The 20,160-nt window shown below is 55.9% G+C and overlaps 2 protein-coding genes and 1 long non-coding RNA gene across 7 annotated transcripts; 1 reads left to right on the forward strand and 2 right to left on the reverse strand.

The window, feature by feature from the left end:
• Positions 1–789: 789 nt before the first annotated feature.
• On the reverse strand, positions 790–9,664 carry APLP1 (amyloid beta precursor like protein 1). 5 transcript variants are annotated; one of them, XM_017667481.3, is made up of 17 exons: positions 9,404–9,663; positions 8,408–8,551; positions 7,448–7,580; positions 7,114–7,226; positions 6,749–6,882; positions 6,456–6,640; positions 5,880–6,010; positions 5,448–5,522; positions 4,471–4,629; positions 4,265–4,393; positions 3,276–3,375; positions 2,410–2,517; positions 2,152–2,175; positions 1,896–2,017; positions 1,628–1,690; positions 1,354–1,497; positions 790–1,239 (listed from the first exon to the last, which is right to left on the reverse strand). In XM_017667481.3, the coding sequence occupies exons 1-17, from the start codon at positions 9,548–9,550 to the stop codon at positions 1,141–1,143; spliced, it is 2,010 nt and encodes a 669-aa protein (XP_017522970.2). In that variant the 5' UTR covers positions 9,551–9,663; the 3' UTR covers positions 790–1,140. The 5 variants fall into 5 exon arrangements, with proteins under 5 accessions (XP_017522970.2, XP_036877600.1, XP_036877599.1 ...); XM_037021705.2 differs by having other exon boundaries at positions 1,896–1,954; positions 9,404–9,662; XM_037021704.2 differs by lacking the exon at positions 2,152–2,175.
• LOC140847005 (uncharacterized) lies at positions 8,558–14,822 on the forward strand. Its single transcript, XR_012126563.1, has 3 exons — positions 8,558–9,113; positions 11,178–11,232; positions 14,708–14,822. It is a non-coding gene; the product is annotated as an uncharacterized lncRNA (long non-coding RNA).
• KIRREL2 (kirre like nephrin family adhesion molecule 2) lies at positions 10,369–18,456 on the reverse strand. Its single transcript, XM_073225649.1, has 15 exons — positions 17,940–18,456; positions 17,547–17,696; positions 16,826–16,975; positions 16,508–16,668; positions 15,963–16,113; positions 15,583–15,688; positions 15,341–15,489; positions 14,924–15,051; positions 14,699–14,831; positions 14,408–14,508; positions 14,071–14,290; positions 13,516–13,620; positions 13,100–13,203; positions 12,691–12,756; positions 10,369–11,562 (listed from the first exon to the last, which is right to left on the reverse strand). Exons 1-15 carry the CDS (start codon positions 17,989–17,991, stop codon positions 11,227–11,229), a joined length of 2,112 nt encoding a protein of 703 aa, XP_073081750.1. The 5' UTR covers positions 17,992–18,456; the 3' UTR covers positions 10,369–11,226.
• Between the last annotated feature and the right edge of the window lie 1,704 nt (positions 18,457–20,160).

Genomic DNA, 20,160 nt, shown 5'->3' on the forward strand with positions numbered 1-20,160 from the left:
TATAAACAGAGATAGTTATAGTAACTATTTCGGGGAAGGGGGGGTAGAAACAATGACGCAGTGTGCCAGTGCATGTAAAGTCCTTGAAGCAGTGCCTGGCACAGGGTGAATTCCAGGAGTGTTTAAATTTTATTCAACAAATATTTGCAAAGTGTCAGACACAGTTCTAACATCTCCACAAATAACAACCTTTTTAATCCTCCTAACAACCCTCTTGGGATGGGTAACAGCATATGTAGAGGGCTAACTCCAACGTCAAAAAATGGGACATGTGAGGGTTTAAATTCCAATAGGTGCTTGCAGACATCACATACCTTTCTGGAACAAGAAGTCTCCCCAGGGGGATTCCTATTGTCACCCCAGGAAGGGATGAAGACTTGGGAATGGGAAGAGCGGTTCAATCCCAGTCCCTCATTGGGCTTGCAGGTTGGGGTGTGTGCTGTGTGTGGTCGTGTGTGAGGGCGAATAAAAGGCAAGGGCAACTTGCTAGAACCCAGCCCCCTCGGAGTCCACCCTGGGATCCAGCAGATAGAGACCTACAAGTCACAGCCCCGTTCAGCACCATGGAAAGCTCCTGGGTGGGCACAGAGAGCCCAGCCAAGGTCTCTGGGCTCCCCGCCTGCACACCAATTTAGGCCCTTCCCCCAGCTCCCCCCAGCTGCCCCCACCCCGACCCAGATTTCAAGATTCCCTCTTATAGTTTAAAGAGGTGGAGGAGTCTTGGCCAGGGGTGCCTACCAGTGTCATGCTATGATTTCACATATTCCCCCACAGAAACAGGATGACCTACCTGGTGGGCAACAGGATTTTATTGGGGTGTTAGTCGGGGCACATGGGAAGGTGAATTCCAGGGAACAACAGGCACTGTGACCAAGTTGGTGGTCACCTTAAGGAACAATAAATTAACTTACAAAATAAATTAAAGTGAGGAGGTCCCAAACAGGGAGGCAGCTGGGAACACCTGGGGATTTCTTAGGGATGGAATTTGGAATTGGAAAGGGAAATAAGAATTTCTAACCCCCTCACAAAGAATATGAAATGAAGTTTTGCAAGACCTTTACCCAAGGGTGGGAGTTGAGGTTCTGGGGCTCCAGGAAGAGGGAGGGTCTGGGCTCAGTCAAAGGGGTGAAGGGGGCAGGTTCAGGGTCGTTCCTCCAGGAAGCGGTAGGTGGGGTTCTCATAGCCATGACGCTGTAGTTCACGCAGCTGCTGCTCCTCCAGGGTCAGCATGGGGTCAACCTGCAATGGGGGCAGGGGAGGGGTAGCGGGGCAGAGGGACCTGACCACAGGTCTCACAGCCCCTCCGTGCCCAGGCTCTGGAACTCCTCCCCACAGCATGTCTGTGTCTCTCACCTCCACCACTCCGTGGCTGATAGCCCCATAGGGCTTCTTTCGGCGCAAGAGCAGAATGGAGAGGACAATCAGGGAGCCTCCACCTGCTCCCATGATCAGGAGACCAGACACAGCCTCTCGGGACACGCCTGTCCCAGCAGGGGCCTGCAGGGAGAGGACATGGAGGCAGGGGTCATCTTTGAGGCTCACCAGGGCCCCGTGTGGCTTTGGGAGTCACACCTAGCCACTGACTTCTGACCTCTCCCCTAGGTACTCAGAATATTCTTTCTCTTACCAGCTCATCTCTCTGAATCTCCGATGAGTGGAAAGGAAAACCCCTTGGAACGGACACATTCACCTGGGGGAACAGGAAGTGTCAGACCCAGGAGTGTGGGCCCCAGCCTGATCCTCCCCAGGCCCCAAAAGGACCCTGAAGTCCATGTCCTCAGTCCCTTCTCCCCTCAGGCCCAGGAATCTAAAGTCCTAGCACACTCCTCCTTGAGACCTAGGAGTCCAGATCCTCTCCTATCCCCCTTCAGCACTCACAGGTTTGACTAACTCACCTTTCGCTCATACTGCTCCAGGGGGGACATCTCTTTCACAGGGGATGCAGCATCTTGTTCTGTGGATCGTACCCCCCAAGTCCTGTCTGGTTTCTGAGATTCCAGAGTGGTGCTGCTCCCTCCTGAGGAGGGGGTCAGAGGGGACTGGACTCCACCCCCGGAGGTGTGGGGTTCCCAGTGTATAGCCTCTTTTCCATTCTGGGTTCAGGGACTCAGTGGGGTTTGGTGGCTGGGGCCTACACTGTGAGATACTCACCTTTTGGAAGGGCCATGTGGGTGTCTGTTGGCAGCCAAAGGAGGCAAGACAGGTGGAACAGTGAAGAGAGGAGGGCATCATGGAAGAAAGGTGGAGAAACCCTCCCAAAGGCCAGGAAAGAGGATCAAGGATCCCTCAAATGTCCCCACACCTTAGATATTCCTTCCCATAAGACACCCCCAGACTTCAGGGTATTAGAACTGAGGTTGGGGGCCTGTGCCCCAAAGTCTGGGGTTGTTTGTATTTGAGTTAACTCACCATCCTTGGAATCCAGAGGCTGCAGCCCACCTTTGTCCTCACTGCTGCCCCCTGGCGCAGGGGCTTCCAATTCACTGAGACTCAGGTGTTCAGAATGGAGGAGTTCTTCTGAAGGGAGCATGCAGAAAGGTGGTTGAGATTGAGCATAGGGGCTCCAAAACACAAAATTGGGTGAATGGATGGCACCTTAATAGTAGAGTGATTGAGGGTAGCCATAGTGTGATCTGGGGATGTGGGGAGCTGGAGGCACCCCTGGCAGGGAGGATGGCAGCTCCCTTAAAGATGAGGACATACAGGTGTGGGACATACAGTAGAAAGTCACAAAAATCTGGGGGCTGTGGTAGGTCACACTTTCTGGTACTCATGTGCTTGTGTAGGCTCCTCCCTTTGCATCTGGACTGCGTTTGTGACTTGCTTTGACCAGAAGAAGGTGGGCACAAGCCTTAAGAAGACCTATCAGCTTTCATTTTTGTGCTTTGGGGAGCCTGAACCACCATGTAGGAAGTTCAGGCACCCTGATGGAGAAACCATGTAGAGGGGCTCCAATGGTGAGGAGAGGCCCTGAACTGACATGGAGAGGGAGAGAGGCCCACTGGTGCCAGAGCTCAGCCCCTAACTGATCTGCTAGCCAAATGCAGCCACATACTTGACTGCTGGCAAAACTGGCAGAAGAAACAAACACCCAGCAGAACCTGGACCAGACAGCATAATCATGAGCAAAGAAAATGGTTGATTTACCACTAAGTTCTGGGATTTGTTATATGGGAACAGATCATTGAAATGGTAGGGAGAGACAGATGTTGGGGGTAAGGATCTGCCCTTAGAGATCTGGGACAGGTACAGAAACCAGGGACATAGGCACTCACGGATCTGGGGCCGCAGTTCCTGAGCCAGGTGGGGGTTCTGGTCAAGCAGCCCGAGGCTCTGATTCATCCTTTCCTCGATTACTTGAAGGTGGGTCTGCACCTGTAGGGGAGTGAGAATGAAGAATGAACTGGGCAGCATAGCCTGAAGATGGGGGAAACTCAGGCAGGTGAAGGAAGGGCAAAAGGGTCCAAGGAAAAGGAGCTCATGCAATGGGCAGGAAGCAGGGTACCTGGGCCAGAAGATGGGCCATAAGAGGAAGGAAACTGGAGGAGAAGCAGAATCCACAGAAAAGGAAAAGATGTACAGAAGCCAGGAAATGAGAGGCTTGGGAAAGAAGGTGAGGTAGAAGGGAAAGGAGTAGTCATAAGGAAAAGTGGGGCACAGGCAAAAAGTTAAGAATAGGACACAAGGAATATGGTATAGAAGATAGGACGTGGAGGTCAGTGGGCAGGACGGCAGAAAGCAGGGTCTGAGGAATAGAAAGTGAGGTTTGAGCAGGTTCTGGAAAAGAAAGCGGGATTGGAGGGTCATATAGAAATGATGTGGTTCAAGGACAAGACTTGGAGCTCAAGAGCATAGAATGGAGTATTCATGGACAGGAAGAGAACGTCCAAGAAACAGGAATTAGGATCAGAGGGCAGAGAACTGGAGTTAAAGGGAAAACAAGTGGGGTTAGGAAGAAAGAGTTGAAGGACAAGGAACAGGTTCCAAGCCACAGAAGAAGGATTCTGGGAAAGGAAGAAGGAATCCAAAGGATAGGGAGTGGGGTCAGAGGCATGGGGAGGGGGCAGTAGTCCAGGTCAGGAAGCAGGGATCCAAGGGTCTGGAAAGAGTCCCAAGGCAGAGAAAGGGGTCTCCAGGGATAGGCAGGAAGCCCAAGGGATGGAACGAGGGTCTGAGGGTCAAGAAGCGAGTCTGACAGATGGGGTCCAAGAGGCTGGGGCCTGAGAGAGGGCAGGGTCCATGGGAGCTGGAGGGATCCCAGCACCTGGAAGCGCATCTGCTGGGCCTTCTCAGGATCCACGGCGGCCACATGCTGGTAGTGCCTCAGGGTGTGCCTTTGCTCCTTCTGCTCTGCCCGCAGGTAGCGCCGCAGTGCCAGCAGGATGCGCTCTGCCTGTGGAAGGGATGGACGCTGCCAGGCCTGCCCCAGGCCTTTTCACCCTCTGCCCTCTTCCCCCATGGCTCCCACACCTGAGGCGGGTCCCCTTGCAGAGCCGCCAGGAACCCTTCCAAGGCGGCCCGGCGCTGGTCGTTGATAAGGGCGATGACTCGGGTGGCATGAGTCTCCACCAGGCGCTGCCGCTCCCCAGACACCTGCTCCTCCAAGGTCTGCAGAATGGACTGGAAGTGCTGGTGAAGGGGTGGGCACAGGTCAGGAGAGGTGAAGAAGGTCAAAGGCAGGGTCAAAGGCAGTCTGGAAGGAAGGGCTATAGAACATGCAGTGGGTCTAGACCGGGCAAAGTCAACCTGGGGGTGGGGCTGGATTACAGGAGACTGACTGGAAGGGTGGGGCTATAGGGCCAGGGAGCGGATCTCAGAACGCAAATCTACTGGGTAGGAAATCTAGGTACAGAGCTGACCTGCGTTAAGGTGAAGGGGACCAAGTATTATAGGAAAGGTAGGGCTCTGGGCCTGGGCAGGGCCAACTGGAGTCAGGCTGTGCATAAATGTGACTGAGAGGGGTGGAGCAAGAGTCAAGGGACAGGGCTAACCTAAGTGAGGGGAGGGGGGGAGTTTACAGGGGGTAGGGCTGCACCAAGATGAGGTTGAATCATGAGGCTGGGCCTACTGAGGAGGGATTGAGTAAAGTGAGATTATAGGGGCAGGATCAGATCAGGGGTGGAGCCTCCAAGGACTCCCAGAGGCAGCGAAGGACCTGGCTGTATCTGCAGGGGTCCAGCTTGGGAGAGGACTCCAGAACCAGCCCTCAGAGGTAAGTATCAAGTTAGGACAGGCCAAAACATTGCCAGTCTGAGGAGGAGAGCAATATCAGGTCAAGACACAGGCCAAGAAGGGTGGAACAAAATGTTGGGGTGGGGTCAGGAGAGGCCAATATCAGTAGGAAGGGTTAGAAGTGGATGAGGCTGGACAAGGTGCGAGTCAGGCTGAGCCAGGTGTGCCCCAGGTAGAAGACAGGCAAGAGCAGGACCCACTGGAGGTTGTCCTACCTCATTCAAGGCCTGTCTGTCAGCTTTAGGCAGGTTCTTGGATTGGTTGTCTGCCATGGCCCATTCACGCATCACCTGGGACCAAGGAGAGCTTCAGGATTCTAGAATCCACCCTGTTCCACCCAGTGAGCCCCCCAATTTCTCTTCAAGACTTTGGAGGCTCCAGACTCCTTTAGTCACACTGGCTCTTTGGTTTCCAGGAAGGAAGACTCAGAAGATTTCAAGTTGAAGAGTACCATGCACCCGAGTTTCCATAGAATCTCAGTGGGATTCTAGGTGGGCAAGGGGTACCTCATCTTAGGGGTGGTGTTGAGGGCTGGGGGTCGGTGACTTGGGGAGCTTTTGGAGGTAGTCTTCGCATGTCCCTGAGGAATCTCCTGGTATTTAGTGAACTCTGTGTTGTGGTGGATCCTAGGACCCTAGTATCATCACCTCATTAATCTGGCGCATCCTACGCTCCTCCAGGTCCATCTTAGCCCGCAGAAACCCCTCATGTTCACTGATTTCTCCAGGCATGCCGAAGTACACGTCCACACCATCTGTAGGCCTCAGAGTGGGAGTCACTGCAACACCAAGAATCAGGGGATCAGCAGCCTGAAGCCCATCTCCAGGTCACTTTCCCTTCTGGGGAACTACATTTTCTAGAGTATAGTACATCATGTGTCCATCTTAGCCATAGTTGCTGCCTGGTATAATGGGAGATATAGTTCTAGACTGGGCCTGTTCTTGCAAAGTTTAGGAATCCTCCAAGCTTTTCACAAATAATCCTTAGGACCCATGAAATGGCTTCTCTGTTTCCAGGTACCCCCAAACTACCGTCACTTTTTGCATTCTTCACAGGCCAGCCCTTCCATCACTACTTCATACAAAGCCACTTCCATCCTTTCCATTTCCCCAAGCTGGGCCTCTCCCCAGTAGGTCCCTCCCAAAACTCCCCCCACCCCAAGGCTCCCTCAAATCATCCTCCCTCTAGCATGGAGGGGACTAGAGGCTCAGAGACTGCTTCACCTTTGCTAACCCCTGCAGGGGTATGAGAGCTTGAGGGTGGGACTCTTTCCTCCTCTTCTTTCTCTTCAGCCTGAGGGGGCTCCACAAAGTAATCGTCTACTGGCTGGAGGAAGGACTCCTCCTCTTCCTCGTCCTCACTTCCTTCTGCTCTGCCCCTCATGGGCCAGGACCGGGTGGAGGGGTCACTGAAGGAACAGAGACCCGAGGCAATAAGAACCCAGTCCCAGGCCCCAGGCTTTCATCTCCTGCCTTGGGAACTTTGGGATGGGCGTAGAGGGTTCCAGCCCACTCACCCAACTGCTGTCCCAGACGGGTCGGGGGTCACTGGAGGGGGGCAGCACACATACTCCACACCTCGGTACCGATCTGTGCCACAGGGCAAAAGCATGCCTGATCCATGCAGGATGAGGCCCTGGGAGCTGCAAGCCTGCAGGTAGAATGGGCCCAGATGCTAGGATTTTGGGGTAGGAGAAGGCAGAGGGGGAGCCTGGATGCCTGGGTCTTGGGGGTTGATGGGGCTGGGAGCCTGGATTCCTAGTTCTGTCCCAGTGGGAATAGGAGGCTGAGGCCCAGATTCTTGGGTTCTGGAGGAGGAGGGTGTTGGAGGACTGGACTCCTGGATTCTGGGGGATGAGGATGGATGGGCCAGCGTCCTGACCTCCTGTGCCTCCTGATGCCTCCGGGTTGAACTCTCACACTGGTCCATACGCTCCTGGTGCAAGAACCGGCAGCCTTCGGGCACCAGCAGGGCCTCACTCACGAATTCACTCGCTGGGGAGTTTGGGGGCACCAGAGTGAGACCTTAGTCACTAGCCACTAGTCCCATAGCCACTAGCCCCCCCTCCTCAGAATCCAGATATTTTATCATTTCTTCTCTGCCCAACTCTGTACCCAGGCAACCAGCTCCCTAAGGTGAGCCTGAGACCAGGACCCAGAATCTCACCCCTTGGAAACTCCCACCTCCCTTCTCTCTCCCCCAACTTGTGACTCACGCAGGCAGTGGAAAGGCACAACCTCGTGGTGGAGGTGGGCACAGCGGCCACCCCGGGCACCCCCACACCAGTGCTCCATGGGGATGGCCTGCGTCGCCTGTTCCACACGTGCTATCTGTAGATCCGGGTACATCTGGGGGCACCGGGTGGGGGCAATTAACCCATGGCCCCGCCCATGCCAGCCGCGTTCTCCCTCTTCAAATCTCTGGTGTTCATAAGGACCTCCACTTCCTAGGCTCTGCTTCTCTATAGAACCAGTCAGGTATCTAAGTCACGCAGGCCCATTGGCCACGCCCCCTAGTAGCTCTCCCTTAAATGCCCTACCGTCCCTAAGGGCCCCTTTGCCAATCCGGTTTCTTTTCCAAGGTCCCTCCAGAAACTCAATCCCTCTAAGCCCGCCTCTCTTCTAGTCACTTCTGCCCCCTCCCCCAGTCAGGTTCATCACCCCATAGGTTCCACCCTTCTTTAAGCCTCTCCTCTTTCTCTGGCCTCTCAATGAAGAGTACTTTCTCTTCGTGTTAGACCTGCCTTTTTACAGCGACACCTCCGAGCTTTCCGTGGTCTCTTTGGGCTCCACCCCTTTTCCTATCCTGTTAGTCCTTCAGATTTTTTCCTCTTAGTCCTGCCTCACCTTTAGCCACGTCCATCTATACATACCCTTACTCTTTAAGGGGCCCATAACATACTTCTAAACTCTTGTCTTTTCACTGGATGCCTTTCTTAGCTGGCCATATTTGCATGGTACTCCCCCTTTGCTGACCTAGTTTCTCAAAAATAGGTTCCACCCTTTCCTAAATTCGACTCTTTTTTGGCCATGCTCTCTAGCTTCTCACGCCTTCTTAGATCCCTCATTCTCCCTGGACCATGCCTTTAAGCACCACTAGCTTCTGAGGCGCTACCCGGTCGCGTGTTGGACCAGCTTTCCCGCTGACCACGCCCATCCCAGTAGGCCCCGCCCACCTGTCTGCAGTACTCGAGCACGCGTTGCGGGTCCCGGAGACAGCGTCGCGAGCGCTGTGCGTCTGGTTCCCAGCGGCCGGTGCGCAGGTCCCGGTGAAGTGTTAGGTGCCCACATAGTCCAGCCACCTGGGCCGACCCCGGGGCCTGGGGGTGGGAGCGGAGTCAGCGAGGGCCTGGGGTCGTTGGCTTTGGGTCCCCCGGACCTTTGCTCTCTAGGATTCAGATGTTCAGATCCCCAGCACCAGCCCCCTCCACCAAACACTGCGCGCCCACCTCCGTTGAGGTACTGCTCCTCGGGAAATTGCTCCCACAGGGCGGGGGCGCAACAGCTCTCCTGTTGCTATGGCGACCCGGGTCCCTCGGGATTCTAGAGGCCTGTTGCCGCGGACACAGGCTCCGCCCCCACATCGGCGCAGCCGCACTGGGGCCCGAAGGGGTTAAAGCTGAATCGCGGGGGAGGCGGCCAGAACCCAGGCGTCTGGCCCCTCCTCCCTCCATCCCAGCTCAGGCTCTGATTCTCGGGTGCAAAGACGAGAAGGCCTGGCTTCAGAGCCCTGCAAGCGTGGACATCTAGTCCTTGAAGGCTGGAAAGCTACATCTGGGCTGGGGGGCGGTGGTTGGAGGCCTAGACTCCTGAGTTCTAGGAGGCTACAGGGCCCCTCAAATGGGTCCAGTGGATGCAAGGGGTCCGGATTCTTGGATCCAGGTGCTTTGCGGTCTAGTGGGTCCACGTTCATGTGGGAAGGGGTCGGGGCTGAGTCACCTAGGTCGAGAGGGTCTGAGGGAGCTGGACTTCAAGCCAGTTCCTATGCTAGGGGCGAGAGGCGCCTGGATTACAGACGATAAGGGATATGGAGCTTGGACTCGCTTAGGAGAGCCTGGGGACCAGCCACCTGGTAGAAAGACTGCCCTTTCTGCCCTGGACAAGTCCGGTTTGGGGGTCCAGAGTCCCAGTCCCGCCCCTTCCCGCATCCCCCAGGACCCGCCGGGCCTCACCTCGGCTGCACCGGGACTCCCACCGCTCAGGCTCCCGACGGCGAGTTGCGCGCGCAGAAGCAGCGGCAGTAGTGTCAGCAATAGCTGCAGCGGCGGCGGCCCTCGGCGGCAGCCCAGATCGCGAGCGGCGGGGCGTACGGGCCCCATGTCCCGGCCCTCACGCCCTCACGTCCCTTGCACTCCCGCCCGGCCCCAGCGGTGACAGGAGCTCCCAGCGCCGCCGCCGCCGCCGCCTCCCGCCACCCCCGGGCTGCGCCGGCGCCGCCAACCCCGCCCCGCGCCGGCCCCGCCTTCCAGGCCAGGACAATAGCGTGGCAGCTCTGCGCAGAGTGGAGGAGATCGGGAACCCCCGGTGGGAGCCTGCGCAAGGCCCCCGCCCCCTTGAGACTCCGGCGTCCCACCACTGCCAGGGCCTTGCCAGGAGTCTGGGTCATGGGCTCCTCCGCTGTGGATTTTGAATCTGCCCTCAGGACCCTTAGACCCAGACACACACAAATCAGCTTCCTCCTTTTCCAGGGATGCCAGCATTGGAGAATCCCCCTCTTGTCTCCCAAACCCCACCTCCCTGCCCAACAAATTCCTTTCCTAAGATCCCAGGAATACAGGCCTCTACAATTTCTCCAATCAAGAACACAGCAGTTAAGATCTAGCCCCCTTCTCCCTTAGATCCGGGAGTCTGGGTCCCAGACATTTTTCTCAGGACCACAGACAAAGCCCACAGTCCTTTTCACTAAGACCCGGGAGTCTAGGCCTTCTACTCTGCTCCCCAAAGACCCTAGGTCTGGACCTTTAATTCCTAGCTTAAGGATCCATGAACTAAAGCCTCCAGACCCCTTGTTTAAGGATAACCTGAATCAGGCACCCAGTACCTCAGGACCCCATACTCACTCTAAGGACCTACCCTTAGCCTCTGCCTCCCTGCCTTCTCTTCAGGACTCATTGCTTTGTCTCCTCTAATGACAGTGTAGAATTCTGTCCTCCCCAAGCTAAATGGGGTGGCCCTGTCCTGTGTGTGCATCCATAGGTCTATGTTTGTGTAGTTGCATATTAAAGAGCCTGGAGCTCTGAACAAGTAGCCAGGGGCTGGGAGGTGGCTTACAGTTTTGCTCCTACAGCCACTTCACAGCCTAGGGTTAGAAGAAGGGCCCTGGGGCAGGTTCAGTGGATACTTTCCTTGATGTAGAGTAATAATGTGAGGGGAATCCTTAAAACACATTCACTGCTCCACTTTTTTTTATTAAACATAAATATTTTCATCCCCAGATTCCACCCCAACACACACACCTGTGACAGTTCTCACCCTATTTTTACTTCTTAAGCCCAATTCTTCCAGGGCCTTTAGGAGGTTGGAAGGAATCAAGATTGTAACTTGCCATCTTGGCTTCACTTCCATTGGCCAAGCAAACTGCACCTCAGGGAGAACAGGATAGGACATGGTCTAGCTTCCACCTTCATCTGCCCTATGCTGCCTATCTTATTAATGCAGGTGGTCATCCTGAAATATCTTCTTTCAGTGTCTGAAAACAACTTCCATTCCTGCCCCTAAGACCCATCACCCCGTGTCCCCATCCCTCTGCAAAGAGCTCATTTGTCATCTTGAATATCTTTTGCATAGGAGAATAGGTAGGCACAGTGGCCATCTTGCTCCCACTTGGGGCATCCCCTTAGCTGAGCTCACTGTAAATCAAGGATCCAGACAGTTGTAACGATCTTTCCCTCCCCTCAGTGTTCAGTTTTGGAGAAATAAGGTTACCAACTTGTTCTGTTTCCTCAGAAATCAGGACACTCCATTATGGCAAGCTGAAGATCTCAGGACTCTTCAGTCACACGTGAGTCTGGAGACGTGGGTGGCCAGATGTGGGGAAGGCAGTATATGGGAAGGGGGGAGTCCTGGGGGCTAGATCTGGGGGCCCAAAGGATGTGGGTTTCATGTAGCTGGTAAAAGCTCGAGGATGAGGTGTGGTGAGATAACCTGCCCGGGCTCTATACAGTCTGCAAGGGGGGACCATGCCCAGGTGTGGGTTGAAGTCATAGAAGGTAGGGGTCCCTGGAGGTCCAAGAGGGGAGGAGGGTGGCAAGAAGAGGCCTCCTCCAGGGCCTTCACCAAGGCTCAAGCTCACACTGACTCCTCGGACCTTGTAGTAACCATTGGTTGGGTCCTGAGGGGACAAATGGGATATGTTAAGGAATGTGGAGAACACAGGGAGTGAGGGTCACTGACAGAGAGACACACTGAGATAAAGTCAGACCTAGAGAGAGATAAAAAGACATAAACAGGAGCAGGCAGAAACCCAGAGGTAGAGAGACAGACATATAGACTGGTAGGAAGACAAAGTGGGACAGAAAAATGAGAGACAAAGGGACAGAAGGAGATGGGCAGAGAAAGGCAATAACAGAGGGATACAGGCCTGCTGAGGGGTGGTGGTGTAGAAGGAGATGCAGAGGGAAGAAGAGAGAGATTCATCTTGAGACTAAGAAGTTCATTCATCTTCACAACAGTCCTGGGGCTTTGATTCTGTGTCATGTCCTGTACAGTTGCTGAAGGCATCTGTCACTAGAAGACACTGGCCCTGTCCTCACAGAGCCCAGATTCTCAGAGTGAAAATGACAAATCACCTGAGCCCAGAAGGGTCAGGTTGTGATGGGGAAGCACAGGCAGGATTTCAGGCTGTGACAGGGGAGCCCAGGTCAGAGTGGTGCTGGCTGTGACAGGCGAAACTGATAATTAGGGCTGTGAGGAGGGAAGCATGGGATTTCTAGAACAAGAAATGATGGAGCTGAGACCAGGGGGATGAAGAGAAATAGGTAGGTATGGGAAGGAATGTGGGAGTGTTTCAGGCCAAGAGAATATCATGTGCCAGCTACAGAGGAGGGATAAGGGCTCTGGACTGGGGACTGGGGTCAGTGGGGCCCAAAAGAGATGGAACCCCAAAGAAGCAGCAAATCTGGAGAGGTGCGAGGCCAGTGTGGGATCTGGTAGGTGGCCTGGCCATGGGGGAGGCAGCAAGGGAGAGGCATCCTGGGATGCGACTGTGATGGGGAAGGTACAGGCAGAGCTAAGCCTGGTCTGGAGCTCAAGAGGGAGGCCAAGGCTGGGACAGATAAGTGGGAAGAGTCACTGAGTATGCACCCAGACTATGGAGGTGGGTGAAGCAACCCAGAAGGCAGGGAGAAGAGGTAGAGAGGGCTAGGTCCCAGCTGTGGGGCAGCAGAGTGAAGAAAAGGGGTGGGGGACAGAAGCAGGGAGAGAGTTGGAGACAGTGAAGGGAGCCCTTCCCAACACTCACCTTGGTCTCCAGAGCCCCCTCCTCATCCAGAACCAGGTCACTGTGGTCCGTGTGTACAATGGGTCCCTGGGGTAGGGTGCTTAGTGAGAGGGAGTGGTCAGAGGGTCCTCCTGCCCCAGTGCTGGACCCTAAGGACCCTCAGCTGGACAACTGATGCCAGGCAGGGGGGATTAAGAGTACTGAGTAGCTGGAGTCTGGATTCAGGACAGTAAGGGCCCTAGAGACATATTTGGTCTAGGGAATAATTCAGTCAGGGGCATATTTGAACTTGGGGGACCTTTGGGTCTGGGGTCACTGTTGGGACTTGGGTTTTATATGAGTTTGGGGGCCCTGATGGGAGCGTAGTTGGGACTAGGTTACAATCTGGGATCTAGAGGCAAAGTCAGGTATGGGGACCCTGGCATCCTACCTGGTCCTCGCCACTGCCGGTGTCCTCCTCCTCTGGGCCCCGTGAGCTGGAGCCATTGCTGCTGCCTGGGATTCGCACCAGGTTCTTTTGCTTGGAGAAAGTAGCTGAGGCCAAGGACAGTGAGGGGATAGGAGTAAGTGATGGGGCAGGATCACAGTGTGGAAACCAATAAGCAGGAAGAGAGAGGGCTGGGGAGGACAGGATCAGGAGCCTGGGACCCAGTGGGAATGCAGACCTGGGAAGGCGAGGAGTGTGACCCTGAGAAGGTGCATTAGGGCATGAGGGAGCAACCAGGGCCTTCAGGTGAGCCCAGCCTCTTGGGGCCAGAAAGGTGAGACTGTGCCAGGTCCAGGCCAGGCCAGTCAGTAGTGGGCAGGGAGAGTGTGGGGTGCATGTGGAGGGCCTTAGGCACTGACCCTTGCCATGGCGCCAACAGCAGAGAGCCACCCCTGTGATGACCATAAGGAGAGTTATGGCCGCAGAGGCCACTCCAGCCATAATCCGCAGGGTGGGCAGCAGGTCTGCAGGGAAAAGAGGGGACATTCTGAAGAACTGGGGAATGGGATCTCAAGGTTTGGTTTGAGGTCTCTGGGTTCAAAAGGTCACCAAGTTTGTAGTCCCCTGGCTTGGGGTCCCTGGGTTTAAGGGCTCATTAATTTGAAGTTCCACAAGTTTAAACTCTCTGGCTTTAGGCAGCCTTAAAGCTTGAGGGGTTTTTAACTTTGCAATTCCCCGTGTGTGGAGATTCTCTTCTTTGGGGGTGCCTAAGTGTGAGGGGGAGGGTCTCTCAGTTTAGGATTGTGTACTTGAGGGAATTAATTGTTTCAGGATCTCAGGATTCAAGGGACTCATGGTTCTGAGACTTCGGAGGTTTGAGGATCCCTACATTTGGGAGTCCACGGGTTTAGGGATTGCGGCGTTCTGGGGATTTGGGATCCTCAGATTTGAGGTCTTCAGGACCAGGGTCTCACCTCTACGGCCCAGGCTGACCCGGGTGCCTCCCTCACCCAACCGGTTCCGTGCACTGCAGTTGAAGCCCCGGCTAAAGTCGGACTCCTGGGTCCCCGAAATGTGTAGCACAGAGATCATGCCCGGGCCCTGTTCCCCGAGGCCCTCCGGGGCTGGGAACGTCTCCACCAGGAACCGACCCCGCGATCCGGCCGCCAGGAAGCCCTCATCCCAAGACCAGACCTCGGGGTACAAAAGAGGGAGGACACTGAGGAGACTGGAGAGGGAGGGAAGGGGCGGGCAGGGTGTCAGACCATAGCTGTTTTGCGCGTCCGGCTGAGAGCCGCGACGTTTCCTTACCACGGCTTCAGGGGCGGGGGAGGCGAAGACTAGACACTGGAGGCGGGCGGGGCCCCTCAGGAAGGCGGGAGCAGAGTGCAGGGCGGTCACTCTCGGGGGAGCTGTTTCGGAGATTGTAGGCCAATCAGAGGAGAGGCCCCGCCCCCTCAGGAGTCCGCCCTCACTGGGTCCGGGTCCCTCCCGCAAGGCCAGCCACGTGAAGGCCACGCCTACTCGCATTTGGACCTCGCCACCCCTGCTCCGTAGTATCCCAGCACCTGCCCGATCCTCCAGGAAGCACTGCTTTCTCACCGTTCACAGTCAACCTGGCCTCCGCAGAGCCGCCCCCCAGGCCCGAGAGCCCCGGCTCAGCCCTGCACTCATAGTCGCCTGCATCCTCTGGCTCCACCGACAGAAGACGCAGCGTGCTCCCGGAGCCCAGCACCTGGGATAGGGAAAGGGGGTCAGGGGTAGGACCTTGAGAGGAAGACAAGGTCCACCGCCAGCCACCGCCACAGGCCCCAAACTCCGCCTCACCTGAGCGCCTCCGCGGCGGGTCCAGGTTACCCGTGGGGTCGGGTTCCCGCGCCAGGCACAGCTGAAGGAGGCATCTTCTCCGACGTCAACTGACACGGGCTCAGGTCTCGCCTGCAGAATCGGCCCGACTGGAGGAGAAAGAGGAGAGGTCCCATGACAAGGGACAAACGCATCTTCTGACCCAGGATCAGTCACTCAGAAACGACACCTTCCAGGGTCCCAGAACAGGCCCGCAGCCACACGTCCCGTCCCCACCCTCGCTCCGCCCCTGCCCTCGCCCCGCCCCTGCCCCGCTTTGGCACAGGCCCAGCACAGCCAAACCCTGCCTACCTCCGATTCCCGTCCCACCTCCTTCCACAGCCCGTTTCAGCCACGCCCCATTTCAGCCCGCCCCAATTTGGCCACGCCCCAGCTCACACTGCACGTCTAGCGCGGTGCTGCGGTTGGCGCTCCCCACTGCGTTGCTGACCTCGCAGGACACTGGTTCAGTCAGGAATGAGGCGTCTGCCACGACCTCCAACACTGGCCCGCGGGCGCCGAGCACCGGGGAGCCCCCCTTTGCCCACCTGCGGAGGTGGTGGGACTGTGAGGTGTTATCCCAGCCTGATACTTCCCCAAGCCTGTGCACCCGGCTGGGGAGAGGTGACCTTCGTCCTCACCTATAGCCGGTGACAGGAGGTTGGGCCGTGGCCTTACACAGGAAAGTTACTTTCTCTCCCTTCTGCACAGTCTGTGGTTCTGCAGACAGTGTCACCACTGGGGGGTCTGTAGAGGTGGGGCAATTGTTAGTGGTGGGCAAGGAAGGACCTGGAACACTTCCACTGATGAGCTAAGATTCTAGTTCCCAGCCCCTTCACCCCAGGAGTCTGGATCCCGTCTCCTCTTCGCTTTGAACTCAGCGTCCAGGCCTCCAGTTTCCAATTCCCCCAGAGCTTCAGGTCCACAATCCCCTGCTTCCTCATGCCCTGGAGCTTAGACATCAGCTCCCCTCTTTCTCCAAGGATCTCAGGCTTAAGGGCCAGTGTCCAACTGCACTCACACTGCAGGTTTAGTGTGACAGCTGTATCCTTTCCCGAGGGCAAGGCCTGGCTTCGGGCCCGGCAGACCAAGGTGGCTCCATCATCGTGGCTGAAAGGGGTCAAGAATAAGATGCTCTCCACTGAACCAGTGGTTCCTTCCTTCAGCAGGGTCTGAAATGAATAATAATGATGATTTTATCTACCCCTTATATAGCATTTACTGTGTGTCAGGCACTTTTGGGTATTTATAGGTATTACTGTATTTAATCCTCACAATCACTCTAGGAAGTGCATACTACTCTCATCTTCATTGTACAGATAAGCGAACTGAGGCACATAGAGTTTAAGGTATTAGCTCAACATCAATCAACTAGTGAGTGGCTGAAATAGGATTTGAACCTGAGTAGTTTGGCCCTGGAGTCCTTACCCTTAATCACACACCAAGGGTCCCAACCCTTAAATTCCTACCCTCCCATATCCTTTTCTCCTCTGGATGAGAGTGTTGTCTTAGTGGACCCCAAATTTCGCTGAATGGGCAAGGCTGTCACAGAGACTAGGACCTGACCTGGTGGAAGGTGGCTCCATCCAGCCGGACCCCATCTCGTAACCACAGCAACTCAGGGGTCGGGTGGGCATCCCCACGGCTTCGGCAGGTCAGATTTGCAGGAACTCCAACAACCAGAGACACAGAGGGAGCACCCAGCACCTGGGGGGCTTCTGGGGGCACTGTGGGGTGGATGGGGGTCAGAGCTGGACCCTGGGCCCAGAGACCCTGATCTTCCTAGTTCTAATTGACCACCCCTCTGGGCTCTGTGGACTCTCTACTCTCAGATAACACTGGCTACCCTTGGGCTCTCTGGGGGAAAATGGGCTGGATCCTCACCCAGCACATGAAGTTGGGCTGGTCGAGAGCGGAGGCCTGCTTGTGTAGCTTGACATTCATAAGATGCTTGATCCTCTAGCTCCACAGGTCTAATGTGGAGGTTATGCTGGCCACTGGCTGCATTCCCTGATATCCAGTACCGAGACCACCCTGGAGTCAGGGAAGAGTCAGTCACATCATAGTTCTGAGTTCCTGGCCCCAGGCCTCCATCCCCAGATATCCCACACCAGAAAGACACTAAAAAGTAGGTGCTGGGCCAGAGAAACTCTAACCACCTCTCAATCCAGAGTTGCAGGAAACATGGGGGTAATCAAAGTCAGAAAAAAGCAAGAAAACAATTGCCATAAAAGTCAGATTAGAAATACCTGTGGGGTGTGGAGAGGGCTATGTTAGGGGAAGGGGATACAGAGGGCTTCTGGGGAGCTGGCAGTTGCCCTAGGGAGTGGTTATGTGGGTACCTACTTTATAATTATTTGGCAAATCTTCCATCTATGTTTTGTGTACATTTCTGCATTTATGTGATATTTTACAATAAAAATTAAAATCCCCAAACCCTATAGGTCAAACCCCAGTAAGACGCTAAAAATTCAGGATTCCCAAATGTCTGAGTCCATCATATTCCCTAAGTTGAAAAATATCAAAATAGGAACTTCAGGTACAGACTAAGCCCAGCACCCCCACCTTGAGCCAGCCCCTCCCTGAGTAGAGAGAACAGACTCACCTGGCAGGTCCCTTTCACCCCCTAAAGCCAGCCCATCCTTAGTCCACTGAACCAGCCCCCTGTATGCTCCCAGGGCACAGGGTAGCCGAGCCTCATCCCCCAGCAGTACCACCAGGTCTTCGGGCTGTTGCAGGAAATGGGGCGACAGGCCTAGGACAATGGGGGCGGGAGGCAGCAGAGCAGAGCTTAGCACATTCAAGAACTCCCCCATTCAGGATCCAGGAGTCCAAGCCCCAGGTCTTCTTTCCTGAGACCAGAAGCCCAGGCTCCCAGAGTTCTCTTTCCACAGACCCAGGAGTCTGAGTCCCCAGTTCCATCCATTCTAGTACAGTGGCAGCTGGCAAACAAACCTCCCCCACATTTATTTATCCCCACCCTCGCCCCTCCAGGTACCTGCACGCCCTCTGAAGCAGAAGAGGAGGACGAGAACGGCGGGGACCAGCATCCTTAGTGTGTGTCCCCCAAGATCTCGCAGACTCTTTGCAATGGCTTCTCTGCCAACTCTTTCCTGAGCAGCACACCTCCCACCACCCTGGCCAGAGTCCCCTTAGCGCCCGACTTTTCGTCCCAAGCTAGAGGTCTCCCTGTCTCTGGCCTGTAGTTCCCCAAGTCTGCCAGACGCAGGCTCGGATTCTGAAACGCTGGCCAGTTCTGTGCCTTTGGTCTTGGAGAGACTCGGGGAGGGCTCGATCCCACTCGCCCCGCCCCGCTCCGCCCCGTCCCCTCAGAGACCTGCCCTCTTCCCATTCAGAAACTCCCGCGGCCTCGGCGCTGATGAATGGGGGCGCACGAGGCGGGGTTCCCTCTCCAGCCGGCGTCCCAGCCCAATTGGGGTCTGGGAGCCGAAACACCTGGGTCGAAGGAGGGGGTCCCGGCTGGGTTGGACACCTGCGTCCTGCCGGGGTTGGTGGGAGGCATAGGGAAGAGGAGGAGGGACGGGAGTGAGTGGAAGAAACTTGCTCAGCTCAGGTCCTGGAGGGACCGCGCTGAGTGGAAACCGAGCTATTAATGGGAGCCCCTGAGGCCTCGCTAGTTTCCGCGCCCTGGGGAGGCGGGGCCCGAGGCTCCTCTGGGCCTACGGGTCAGAAAGGGGGCACCTGGGTTGCGGGGGTGGGGGCGCCTGAGCCCCGAGAAAAGGGGGTTCATTTCTCCCCTCAGTATCCTCTGCCGCCTTGTAGCCGCTGCAAGCCGTAGCTCGTCCTAAGATCCAGGAATCCAGGCTCCCAGCCTCTCCTTTCCCAAGACCCCTCAGTCTGGGCTCAGCCCCTCGCCCCCCTGGCTGCGGTTGCCGGGCGACGGCTGGGAGGCGGCTGTGCCCGGGCTGGGACAGGCAGGGAGGCTGGGAACCGCGCAGCTTGTCCTGAAGGCTGCATGCCGCCCAGCTGGGGCGTTCCCACGCTGCAGGCCGGCCGGTGCGCTGCGCAGCTGGCTGGCAGGTGGGCGGGACCCCGAGCAGACTGAGGGAGGCCTTGGTCTGACATTCCTGAGCTTGTGGGGACTGGGGGTCCACACTCAGGCTCTTCGTTGTTCCTGAGCTCAGATTCTTGTATCCCTAAATAGCAGGGGCTTGGACATCCAGTATGCTGAGACTGGGAATTCAGACTTCTGTTGACAGAAGCTAACTGCCTGAACTCTGAGTTTCTGAGGAGTTGGGGACTCAACTAGGTCCCCGGCCTGCAGCAGGGTACAATTGAGAGAGGATGACAAGGGGTCAGAAAATCTCTTAAGTCCTAGAGTCAGTGGATTTAACTACCAGTCTCTCTCCTACCCCCACACAGGCCCAGGAGGATTTGAAAATCAACAGACAGTAAACATCTGTCCTAAGTCCTGTGTGTGTGTGTGGCTGGGGGTGGGGGAGCTCCTGAACTCCTGGGTCCTTGGGGAGAAGGGACTTTGGGCCTGGACTCCTGAGTCTGAGAGGGGTGGGTCCTGGGGCCCCAGACTCTTAGGTCTGAGAGCCTGAACTCCTAGCTTCTGTTTTGGGGACCCGATGCCTGGATTTTGAAATAGGATGAGACTGGGGGAACTCTTGTCTTGTGAGAAGAAGTCAGATTTGTATCTTGGAGAGGAAGTCAGGTAGTAAGGCTCTTTTTCTGGACACCTGACACAGCTTTCCTTTCCTGGATCTCTGGGGCCACATGCATGGAAAGATGGAGAGCTTGCGGTCCCAGGAGCATCCAGAGAAGGAAAACAGCCAAGGTGGAGGGTGGAAGGTTTATGCTACTTAAAGGTCCCTGCAATTGACAGCTCTACCTCCTGCCCTGAGGGACACCAGCTGGTGAGGTCCTCTATGGCAGAACTTCCAGCTCATTCCCCAGGGAGTGTGGGGGCAGTTGTCAGAGGGAATGGGGGAGGAGGACAAGGAGTCAATAATGGGAAGGAAGGGGAAAGACTGGGGGAGCATCTAGGTGGAGCTGTGGGGCCTCAAGCCAGATGCCTGTGCTTCTTCCTAGAGGAGGACTAGTTGGAGGGGCCATAGGGGGAGAGACAGAGAAAACGAGCGTTTCAACTCCTGCAGGAGATAAGCAGGCAGAAGAAGCTTATCCCATGGAATCCCATGTGTACTCACACACTGGGGAGGGGAGGGCAGACCAACAAGCATATGGTTATAAAA

The sequence above is a fragment of the Manis javanica genome, chromosome 17 (assembly GCF_040802235.1).
Source record: "Manis javanica isolate MJ-LG chromosome 17, MJ_LKY, whole genome shotgun sequence".
In the NCBI taxonomy this organism is placed as follows: domain Eukaryota; kingdom Metazoa; phylum Chordata; class Mammalia; order Pholidota; family Manidae; genus Manis; species Manis javanica.

Excerpts from the sequence above, each read along its gene's own strand:
- APLP1 (XM_017667481.3), bottom strand. The coding sequence starts at position 9,550 with ATGGGGCCCGTACGCCCCGCCGCTCGCGATCTGGGCTGCCGCCGAGGG. Across the intron at positions 2,176-2,409 it reads GCCTCTGGATTCCAAGGATG|ACACCCACATGGCCCTTCCA; the intron begins GTGAGTTAACTC and ends GGCTGCCAACAG. Across the intron at positions 1,240-1,353 it reads TCAGCCACGGAGTGGTGGAG|GTTGACCCCATGCTGACCCT; the intron begins GTGAGAGACACA and ends CCCCCATTGCAG.
- KIRREL2 (XM_073225649.1), bottom strand. The coding sequence starts at position 17,991 with ATGCTGGTCCCCGCCGTTCTCGTCCTCCTCTTCTGCTTCAGAGGGCGT. Across the intron at positions 16,669-16,825 it reads AGCCCAACTTCATGTGCTGG|TGCCCCCAGAAGCCCCCCAG; the intron begins GTGAGGATCCAG and ends TCCACCCCACAG. Across the intron at positions 13,204-13,515 it reads CTGTTGGCGCCATGGCAAGG|CTACTTTCTCCAAGCAAAAG; the intron begins GTCAGTGCCTAA and ends CCTTGGCCTCAG.